Source organism: Schistocerca americana, chromosome X (assembly GCF_021461395.2).
Source record: "Schistocerca americana isolate TAMUIC-IGC-003095 chromosome X, iqSchAmer2.1, whole genome shotgun sequence".
In the NCBI taxonomy this organism is placed as follows: domain Eukaryota; kingdom Metazoa; phylum Arthropoda; class Insecta; order Orthoptera; family Acrididae; genus Schistocerca; species Schistocerca americana.
The window spans coordinates 782,930,136-782,942,361 of NC_060130.1; the positions used below are offsets into that span (position 1 = coordinate 782,930,136).

Consider the following 12,226-nt stretch of genomic DNA (forward strand, 5'->3'; position numbering starts at 1 on the left):
ACACAAGTGTTGTAGACCTTTAATTTAATTTTTGTGGTAAGCAGTCCGTTGTTCCATACTCTGTTTTTCAATCTAGCCATGACAGATGATGCCTTTCCGATTCTGTTAGTAATTTCAGTGTCCATGGACAAGTTGCTACATATTGTGGATCTCAAGTAGGTAAAGTCATCAACTACCTGGAGAGGAATGCCATCAATGCTGATGGATGGAAGGTTGGTAGTGCTCTGCACCATAATCTTAGTCTTTTGAAGGCTGATGAGTAGACCAAATCTTTCACAGGCATTTGATAATTTGTTGATTATATACTGCAGCTCATCTTCTGTGTTCGCTACTAGAGCTGCATCTTCCGCGTATAACAACTCACGGATGACAACTGTATTTACTTTGGTCTTGGCCTTGAGGCGAGCAATGTTGAAAAGATTTCCATCAGACCTTGTATGTAGATACACTCCCTCCTCACAGTCTTCAAAGGCAAATCTGAGCAGAAGGGAAAAGAAAATCCCAAATAATGTAGGAGCTAATACAAACCCCTGTTTCACACCGCTATTGACAGGGAATGCTTCTGATGTTTTACCGTTGAAGCAGATTGTTGCTTGTGTTTTCTCATGGAAAGAGACAATTATCTGTAGTAGTTTAGGTGGGCATCCAATCTTCTGGAACAGTTTGAAAAGCCCATTTCTGCTCACTAAATCAAACGCGTTAACAAGGTCAATGAAAGCAATATAAAGTGGCCTCTGCTGCTCACGACATTTCTCTTGTAGCTGTCTTAAGGAGAAGATCATATCTACTGTTGATCGACCGGGCCTGAAGCCACACTGAGATTCTGGGTAGATTCTGGAAGCTAAGATTTGTAATCGCATTAGGATGACTCTTCCATAAGCTTTCCTTGCTACACTTAGTAATGAATTGCCTCAGTAATTGTTACAGTCACTTCTGTTCCCTTTCTGTTTATATAGAGTAACTATCCTCGAATTCCGCATACTCATCGGGACATAACCTTCTTCCCAGCTGGTTGTGATAAGTGAATACAAATGTTTGAGAAGAGCAGACTTGTTATACTTAATAACCTCTGCAGGGATCCCATCTTCACCTGGGGCCTTTCCGTTAGCAAGAGAATCTATTTCTCTACTAAGTTCTTCCATAGTAGGCATTGCATCTAGTTCTTACATAACTGGCATTTGTTTGATGGTGTCACATGCATCCGTGCTAACTTCATTCTCGGCTGCGTGCAACTCGAGGTAGTGTTCAACCCAGCGTGTTTGTTTGCCTTCATCAGTAATGACTTCATCCGTCTTGGACTTCAGAGAAGCTGTTTTCCTGACAGTTGGTCCAATTGCTTTCTTAATACCATCGTACATTGCCTTAGCATTCCCAGAATCGGCCGCTTTCTGTATACCTGCACATAAATTCAGCCAGTAGTTATTTGCGCATCTCCTGGATGTTTGCTGTGCCCTGTTCTTTGCTTTTCGTAGGTCATCTCGAGTTCTTTCATTTGGGTTTCTTTTGTAAGTAAGCAGGGCTTTCCGTTTAGCCTCAGTGACTGGTTCCATTTCTTCGAAAGTTTGCTCGTACCAGTCCTTATTTCTTTTTCCTTTTATTCCATAGGCCAATAATGTTGCGTTGTAGATTGCACCCGAGAGTTTTGCCCATTTCTTATCAAGATTCCTTTCTGCTTGCACGTTTCCTGGGAAAGCACTTTCAAAATTACTGACAAATTCCTGCTTTCTTTGTGTGTCATGAACATGATCTGTGTTGATACGGGGATGACCTCTCGGTTTAGCGTGGTGAAATTTCTTAAGTCAAGTTGATGCCAGTCATGAGAGCGCAGGTGTCTCCAAGATACATTGTGCTGATCCTTAAGCTGGAAATATGTGTTTGTAATACAGAGTCCATAAAAGCAGCAAACTTCAAGCAGTCTCTGGCCATTTTCATTCATTTTTCCCACCCCATAATGTCGCAGGCAAATCGGCCATATGTCATTATCTGATACAACTCTAGCATTAAAGTCCCCTAGAATATACAGTGTCTCGGTGCTAGGTACCTTGGCTATTCTGTCGCTGAGTAAATCATAAAACAGATCATTCTCTTCCACGCTGGATGATAAGGTGGGAGCGTACACATTTAGGATGTTGACAGTGCCACTTGAGAAGCATATTTTCAAAGCAATAACTCGCTATGTTCCACCGGATGGTGGCACAGTCCAGTCCAGGAGGGTGTTTTTAACAGCAAATCCTACGCCATGAAGTCTTGGCTCGTCTTGAGACTTCCCCTGCCAGAAGAACGTGTAATTATCCTCCCTGATAGAGCCCACGTCTGGAAGCCACGTCTAATGCAGTCCCACGATGTCAACATTCAAACGATGAAGCTCTCTGTCTTACGGATGAAATCAACCTCTTAGGCATCGTCAATGTACCTTGGACACATAGTCCTAACATTCCAGGTGGCAATACGAAATAGTGATGTCTTTCTTATTTCATTTTTGTTGTTGGTAGGTGTACTATATCAACCCGCTTGTCAAAGATTACTTCTAAAAAACGAACCTCCCCATCGCACCCCCCCTCAGATTTAATTATACGTTAGCACAGTGGATAGGCCTTGAAAAACTGAACACAGATCAATCGAGAAAACAGGATGCCTATCTTGCGCATGGACTACTCAGTTTGTGTATTTTGCTTATTTTTTTCATAGTTCCACACAACTTCTTCGTGTTTTCTCGATTGATCTGTGTTCAGTTTTTCAAGGCCTATCCACTGTGCTAATTTATAACTAAATCTGATGGGGGTTGCGATGGGGAGGTTCCCTTGTAAGCTCGACACACCCCATGAAGCAGGCGGATAGTGGCGGGACAGCACCTTATTGGCTGGGGGCTGCCCAGCTTGAGGCGGGCGATAGCTGTCCAATGAGATGCAATGATCTCTCCCACCGTTGGAAGTGGCCCCTGTCACTCGAGTCTTACGTCAATCAGACAGAGCTTATAACTGGTCACTGCCTCTTCCCGTGTTGTGCCGAAGTCCTTGGACATCGCTGAAGTGTCCTCTCCAGGATGCTACAAGCCTGAGCGATAAACATGAAGACACGTGAGTTGCCCAATAATCACGGTCTCCCTCTCGACCTAAATGATAATATCCAGAGGAAAGGCAAGCCAATTCATCTGGTATCACTTCGGTTGCAGGAGCTGCCAGAATGGGACGTAGTACGCCTTCCAACCGCCTTTGGAGCCCCACTCCAGATTTTCTTTCAGGGTTTTCTCCCTTAGCCTTCATCCCTCCCGATACCAACCACAAGGCAGTGGTGTGTTAAGGTAATTAGAGAAAGAAAAGGAATGGTAACTGAGGAGAGGGTAGGGAATAGGATATATAGGATATAAGACAGGTCGTTGTGAGGCACACTTTGTCTGGCTCCTCTGCTATTTGGCACTACTGTCTCACTTTTATATAATAATCAGTTAAAATTATCACCTACTACTAGAAAGAAATTGTCTTAACAAACAATATAAATCTAATAGATTTTTTATGTCATAAGTTAGATTTCAAAGTGTAGTCCTCAAATATTCACAACCCATATGAAAAATATAAACTCGCTGTTTCATTTTTATTTCAAACAATTAAATTTTTTATCTTTTAATGCATTAAATTCTTCTACTTTTCATTTTTATTTTAACCTATTAATTCTTTTTATTATTCATTCTTTAAAATTTTTAAGAATATTTTCCTTGTAAATGAGCAAGCAGTTAAACAACTCTAAAAGAAATAATTCAAGGCGATATTATAAATTAAGAAAAGATTAATTAATAAATTTTATAATTAACACATCATAATTAACAAGTAAAGAATCAAAAGAAAGGACTGGAAACAATTACCATATTCTAATATTGAAATTAGTGATGAAGTTCTTAAAAACGATGAAACTAAACAACTGAAGGAAATATTTCCATTTTCTACTAACACATTTGACAAACAAAAAATAAAAAAACAGTTAATCATTATTTACTTAATAAAACATTAGAAACAGATTACAAACTATATTTTTCGAACGCAATATAAACTCAGTTGAGTCTTATCATTTCCTGAAAGCATCGAAAACAAAAATTATCAAAATTATATAATGGATTAAAGGTAAATTTCATATTCTACTTCGAGTACAGAAGGTAGACCAGTAATGAAATAACGGAATTGGGCAATAATACTGAAAATTATAGCATTACTACAGAAAAAGATATATAAAAAACCTTTTAAAGAAGACATTCTGACACAGTGTCTAATTTTCAAAGATGTGGACCAGGAAAGGCATTAATTAGAAATGTTGGAATACAGTTAGCAGTTAATACATGTAATCCATTAAGAAGATCATCATATACTGAATTACCAAAAAATTAAAATATAAACACGCTTGCATTAGCATAAAAACAATGATCACAATGTTTTCGGTTGTCTATAGCACTAATTCCAGCAGACAGAAAAAAACGTAAAAATCCATATACAACAAGTAATTATAAAAATCTGTTATAGAGCTGGATATTTTGCCTCCTGTTGGAGCTGATGGCACTTCAAAACTTGAGTCAATAATTAATATATCTATTAATGTCTATTCCTTTGATAGAAAACACCAAGCATCGCCATTAAAAATAAAATCTAAAAAAAAGGTATTGCTTGATTGTTTTAAAGAAGAAAATAACTGGCACTACTGTTACATAAGAGATGTATCAACACTTGTTTCAAGCCAAATTAATAGAAATGAACATCAGAAACTTATTTATGATTTGTTTATAGTAAATTTTTACAATAAAGTAGAATTGTACAACTATTATAAAAAATTACTCGATTAATACCCCATTAAAAGGGGAACTAGCACAGAGAGAGTCATATAAACGTCCTAAACATTAAGAGTATACTCAAAAAGATCCTTTTGTTATCATGCAGATTTTCAATATTTCTTATTAAAATTAAGAAGAAGTGTCCCAAATTAACAGCAGGTGATAGTATTAATAATTTATATAGAGAAGAATTAAATGATATATTGAATACAAAAATGGACACTATAAATATTCTGTAGTGTACTGAGGATCAAATGCCATAAAAATCTACAGAATATATGAAAAAAGGAGTTGAAGAAATAGGAAGAATTTATTTTGAAGAAGAGGAAACCAATCCTTTATCTTCTGAAGAACAATCAAGACACTGTCAATCTAAAATTTGCACTTTGTATAGTAAACATTACAGAAAAATAATAAAAAGTTCATCATGATCATTTAACAGGAAAGTATACAAACCCAATTAGCGATAATTGTACTGTACAATAAAATCATCCAACATTTGTACCAGTTTATTTATATAGTTTATCAGGCTATGATTCTCATTTACTGGTACAAGAATTTGGTTATGATGAAATACATTCATCAAAAAATAATGAAAACAGATATACTAGTTCTAGAAAAAACAGAAGATTTGGAAATAAGGTTTATTACTACATTTAAATTTGTTACTTCAGGCCTTGATGAACTTTATCCAAATTTAAAACAGAAAGCAATGAAAAATATTTAAAGAAATTTCCAGAAGATCTAACAAAATAAGTAGCCAAAAAAGGAGTTTATCCTTATGATAATGTAGCTAGTTGGAAAGAATATGTAGAAAAACTTCCAACAGAACAAGAATTTTATAATAAATTAAAAGATATCAGTGAAGACGATTATAATCATGCTACAGTAATTTGGAAACAATTTTCTAGAGAAAAATTTAGGAGCATAAAATAATTTATATTTAAAAACTGATATTTTATTAATAGTTGATGGGTTTGAAAATTTTGAAAGAACTTTTATAAAAGCTTCTGATTCTACTCTATTTGTCATATTACAGCACCAGGATTATCTTTCAGTTCCATGTTAAAAATGACAGAACAAAAACTGTATTTACCACACATTTATGATATGATTTTCATGGTGAAAAAGGTATAAGAGGTGGTATATCTCAATGTGTTAAGAGATATATTAAAGCAAATAATAAATATATGAAAGACTATGATAAAACTGTGGTAATGTGTTTTTTTTAATATGATCAGATGCAAATAATTTATGTGGTTATGCTATGAGTCAATATTTCCACTATAGAGGTTTCCAATGCAGTGAACTGAATTTGTTTAATTATAGAAAAATAAGCAAAAATTTAGAAATTTCTAAAAATTGCTATATTTTTTGAAGTAAATTTAATATACACAAAAATTTACATGATCTATATAAAGATTTACCTTTTGCTCCCGAAATAAAAATGTACAAGGAACTAAAGAAAAAAATTATTAACTTCTTCATATAATAAATAAAATTAACTTGTTCACTGTAGAAATTTTAAACAATATTTATCTCTAAGGACGAAATTATCAAAAACACATTTACTTCCAAAATTTATCAGTTAAAATAAATATACACTGAAGAGCCAAAGAAACTGTTACACCTACCTAACCTGCACAGCTGTCCAAAAATCCGAAAGAGTACAAGGGACTGGAGATTTCTTCGCAACAGCATGTTTCAAGGCATCCCAGATATATGCAATAACGTTCATGTCTGGTGAGTCTGGGAGCCAGTGGAAGTGTTTAAACTCACAAGAGTGTTCCTGGAGCCACTTTGTAACAATTTTGGATGTGTGGGGTGTTGCACTGTCCTGCTAGAATTGCCAAAGTCCGTCGGAATGCATAATGGACATGTATGGATGCAAGTGATCAGACACAATGCTTACGTATGTGTCATCTGTAAGAGTCATACCTAGATGTATCAGGAGTACCATATCACTCGAGCTGTTAGACCCCACACCATTACAAATCCTCCACCAGCTTGAACAGTCCCTTGATGACATGCAGGGTCCATGGATTCACAAGGTTTCTCCATACCTGTACATTTCCATCCACTCGATACAATTTGAAAGGAGACTCATCTTATGAGGCAACATGTTTCTATTCATCAACAGTCCAATGTCAATGATGATGGGCAAGGCTTAAAGCTTTGTGTCATACTGTCATCAATGGTATACAAGTTGGCCTCCGGTTCTGAAAGCCCATAGCAATGATGTTTTGTTGAATGGTTTGTATGCTAACAAGTGTTGATTGCCTAGCATTGAAATCTACAGCAATTTGTGAAGGGTTGCACTTCTGTCACGTTGTTATTGGTCCCGTTCTTGCAATGATGTTGTAGAGTTTATGTTTTACCAGATTCCTGATATTCATGCTACACTTATGACATGGTTATATGGGAAAATCCCCACTTGATCGCTATATTTGAGCTGCTGTAGTCCATTGCTCATGTGCCAACTACAACACCATGTTCAAACTGTCTTCAATCTTGATAACCTATGGTTGTAGCAGCAATATCCGATTTAACAACTTCGTAAGACATTTGTTGTCTTATATAGAAGATACCGACCTGAGCGTCATATTCTGCCTGTTTATACATGTTTGAATTTGAATATGCATGCTTATACCAGTTTCTTTGCGCTTCAGTGTATATTTATATACAGAAATGAAGGCTATAGCAAAAAATGGTTCTGAAATAGATTTCTACTGATTAATGAACAATTCAGTATCTGAAAAAAAACAAATATTAGAAACAGAGTAGATATAAAATATCTTTGAAATAGACATAAATGTGATAAATCAATAGCAAAACTACACTTTTTAGGAAGAACAATGATTAATGAAAATTTAGTCACTATCTGCATAAAACTATAATTTTGTTCAATAAACCTATTTATATTACAATGTGTTACTCGATTTCTCGAAAGAATTAATGTGTAATATAAACTATAGTTTTATAGAAGTAAAATATGGAGAAAATATTGAAGTTAGTTAATAAACTATAGTTTTATAGAAGAAAAATATGGAGAAAATATTGAAGTTAGTTAGTGAGATACAGATAGGTGTATCTGTAATACAAAAATTGAATGTTTGTATGAACACCCTGAAATCAGTTCAAATGGCTCTGAGCACTATGGGACTTAACCCCGAAATCAGTGATTGGTAAATTTGGTACTAGTGATTATTCAGAAGATAATATTTATTATATACCTAAAATAAATAAAGAGTATGTGGAAAAAAGAAAAATGACTAATGAAAATATAATGGAAGATGTTTGCGACTTAAGAGCAAAAATATGTGCTTATAAAGTTGATAACAAAGAAGAGAAAAAATCAGAAATAGTAAAGAAATGTATTGTAAAAAATAAAATAAGTTTAGAAAGTTTTTTTTTGACAATGTAGAACTATGAACTTAGTATTAAATTTATTCGCTTAATGTTAATAGAGAACTAAGACCTCACAATAATGAAAGATACGTTATTGAAAATAAAATAGATACATAAACATATGGACGTCACAAAATAAATACTCAGTCAACCACAGAGTTTTCATTTCATTTCTTGATAATAATATAAATAATAAAACTAAAATTTAATGTAATTATTCTTATTTCTGCTGTATTTTAGCACTCTAAGCGCCAAGCCCGTAAAATTTACGGGCCTGGGATCGCGCGAAAATCACCAAGCCCGTAAAATTTACGGGCCGCTACATTTAATTTCATTCAAAACACTGCAACGTTATTTCTACGGGTTTGGCCAGCGCTATACGTTTTTCAGATGTTTATTAACAAAATGCGTCCATAGATGTCACGGCAGCGCTGTAATTCATGTTAAAACTTATCTTTGCGTTCTCAGTCTGTATATCATTCAGTTGTTTGTCATCATGTTTCGGCGCGGTTTATCAGACGCAGAAATTGCGGATTTGATCAATCATAGCGACACTCTGGATAATGTAGAGAGTGATTCAGACGATTCTGAATGCAATGGTGTGTTTGAAGGTACGTATTTCCGAATTTTCCACGTAATTGTGCAGTACGCACATATCTGTTGAACATGTGTAAACGATGTATGTAGTTACACATAATGTGATATTCTTTTTAGAAGACGAGATTGATGACAGTTTGTCTTCAGATGAAGACGAGAATGATGTTGAAGGTGTTGCTTCAAATCCAGCAGCTGTGCCGTATCCGAAAGACAGTGAGTGGACTGCAGTTGACACCTACCGACCTCTGCCTGTCAACACGACACCCAGGCAGATACTAGTGGATATTGATGAGTCGAGTTCTGTACTGGATTGCAGTAAAGTGTTCCTTACTGACAGTGACGTAAATGAACTCAAGAGACAGACAAATTTGTATGCATCACAGACAATACAGAAGAAAAGAAGAGGAAATAATCTGAAGCCCCATTCAGTTTTGAGTTCGTGGAAGCCAGTGACTATAAGTGAGATGAGGCGTTTCTTGGGTATTATTTTCCACATGTGTGTTTCGAAAAAGCCAAAAATTGCGGACCATTGGAGCACTAATCCTGTTCTTAGTTGTAACTTTTGTCCCCATGTCATGAGCCGTTTGCGTTTCACTCAGATACTGTCATGCTTGCATCTTGTTGACAATTCAAATCAGAAAAAACCAGGCGAAGATGGATTTCATCCACTTTACAAAGTTTTGCCATATTATAATAATTTGAAGGAGCGATGTATCCAGGCATATCGTCCCTCAGAAAAAGTGACAATTGATGAAGGAATTTGCCCATTTCGAGGTCGTGTGAGTTTCCGTGTTTACATGCAAAATAAGCCTCATAAGTATGGACTGAAAGTATATGCTGTTGCTGAAGCCAGTAGTGGCTATGTTGTAAATTTTGAAGTTTATGCTGGTAAGCATATTGTTGACAATTCTTCGTCTGCGGTTATTTTGCGATTGTTGTCTGACAGCAGCTTGCTGAACAAAGGCCACACTGTGTATTTAGATCGATTTTATTCCAGTCCAGAGCTATTTCAGCAACTGGCAGAGAAAGGCACTGGAGCTGTTGGTACTGTGAACAAATCCAGGAAAGGATTGCCTAAAGATTTAGTATCTGCTAAGCTGAAAAAGGGCGAAATGTCTTTTCGGCGTAAAGATAATGTATTGGCAATGAAGTGGAAAGATAAGAGAGATGTGTATACATTGTCTACAAGGCATCAAGCAACATTTGGTACGCATACTAAGAGAAATGGGTCTGTAGTATTGAAACCACTTCAGGTACTTGATTACAACCTCAATAAAATTGGAGTGGATATTGGAGACCAACGCCTGCAGTACAATCCGTTCCAGCACAGAACTGTGAAATGGTGGCGAAAATTATATTTCCATTTGCTGCTTATGGGAGTATCAAATGCATTTTGGCTGTACAATGCAGTGCACAGGAAGAAAATTACAATAACAGACTTTATAACAGTGCTTGCAGTTCAGCTTGTTGAAGACGACACACTTGAATTCATTCCAAGAAATGAAGGAACTGTAGGTCGGCTAACAAAGAGACATTTTTTGCAGCACATACCTGCAACTACTAAGAAGTATGCTGCTCGTGTGTGTCACGTGTGCAGTTCCAGGAGCAAGAAACAGAGTGGCAAGGCTTCTCGCAAAGAGACACGATACGAATGTGAACAGTGTGGCGTTGCACTCTGCCTGGAACCTTGCTTTAAAATTTTCCACACTAAAAAACAATATGATTCTGTGTGAAATTTATATGTAATACTGTATACTATCAGAAACATGTAATGTAGTGCCACAATTTTGGTTAAAAATAAATCACAATTGTATTCCCTTATTCGTATGACTTTTTCTAAATTCTTAAAACATCTAAGTGATTTCTATAACTGTACCTTAAAGCTGTGCATTGTAAAGTAGTTTCTTTCACTCAGAATTAAAGTAGAAATGTGCAGCTTCAAGATGGTACCAAATTTGCCACAATCCAAACAGTAGATTTGATGCAGTAATTTTTTTAATATTGGTAAAATTGCCCGGTTTCTAGGGACGGGTGCATAAAATAGGCCTGGTACAGAGAGTGTTAGAGAACATTGTAAACAATAAAATGAAAAATTGGAAATAAGAATTATTATAAATTACATTCCAGAGTACATTTTTACATTTAGCTGAACATTTATCTTTTGATGTTGGCTTCTTATAAAAACAATTTACATCTTGGTATCTTGACAATTTGTTGATTTTTTGAATTTATATACTCATAATTTTTAATTGTTAATAATAGATTAGAGTGTTCTTCAGTGAGAATTCGTTTAAAATGTTCTTAAAATCGGATTTATAATTAGAAACACATTTTCCACACAGAGAAAGAATTTGTTTTTTGTTTATAGTTTCTTACAATAATAATTTAAAATGGCTGCTCACAATGTTCAATGATTATCTTTTCTATATTTCTGTGAAGTAAAGTTGTCAATTGATTTCTCAATCTCCACTATTTAACAATAAAGAAATATTTATTTTAATTGATGAAAATAATAAACCATAGTTTCAAGGTAAAAACATTAAAATATAAAGGAAATTTTTTAGGAAACATATTCTTGAAATTGATAAGATTATTTATGAAAATGTAAATGGTATCAGTCAGATAGAATTAAAAGTTAATGAGAAAAATAGTATATTTGTCAGTGAATCTGGTTTACATTTTATCAGTGCCTTCTAAAAATGAAGAAGTTAAACTTTTTTAAAAAGTGATTTCTATAGACATTTTCTCACCTTTAAGACAACATGGTGAATTTCTAATTTGGAAAAAATAAGAATAACCATGCTGAAAGTAAATAGAATACAAAAATTATTGTATAGAACAACTTAAAAAAAAATGAAGAAATAAATAAAAATGGTTACAAAATAATTAAATTGTGGGAAATGAAGAAAAAGCTGAAAGGAAAAACTTACTAGTGCTTCAGAGATAATAAACGAAAAAGTGAAGACATATAGAATATTGCTACACACGATTTCTTCAACAACTGCAGATTTAAGGCCAACATTTATTATTTTAAGATTATAAAATGATAATCTTAGATATAACTATTATGTTATTAGAACACAAAGACTAAGTGAATAAAAAGAAATAAATGGAATTAGATATAGACACCCTACTTATTGAAACGTTAAGACTTGAGAGTTACCAAAATTTAAAAAAATAATATGACAGTATTAATGAAAATTTAGAGCAGAATATTATTGTGATTATCATAAGGTAATAGATATATCAGAACAGTTAATTCATGATACAGAAAATCGAATCCTTCTTGACAGTCACTTTTGATTTTAATGTGATTCACTTTTAAAAATAAATTTTAGTAGTATTACTTTTTTATGTTGTATTATTCACTTTCAAAACTTAATTTTAAATTTTTTTACATTATAAAAT

At 34.4% G+C, this 12,226-nt stretch overlaps 1 protein-coding gene across 1 annotated transcript; it reads left to right on the plus strand.

Annotated features, from left to right (window-relative positions):
• The first annotated feature begins 8,898 nt into the window (after positions 1-8,898).
• On the plus strand, positions 8,899-10,551 carry LOC124556315 (piggyBac transposable element-derived protein 4-like). The gene has a single exon (XM_047130288.1). The coding sequence runs from the start codon at positions 8,899-8,901 to the stop codon at positions 10,549-10,551; it is 1,653 nt and encodes a 550-aa protein (XP_046986244.1).
• Positions 10,552-12,226: the final 1,675 nt, after the last annotated feature.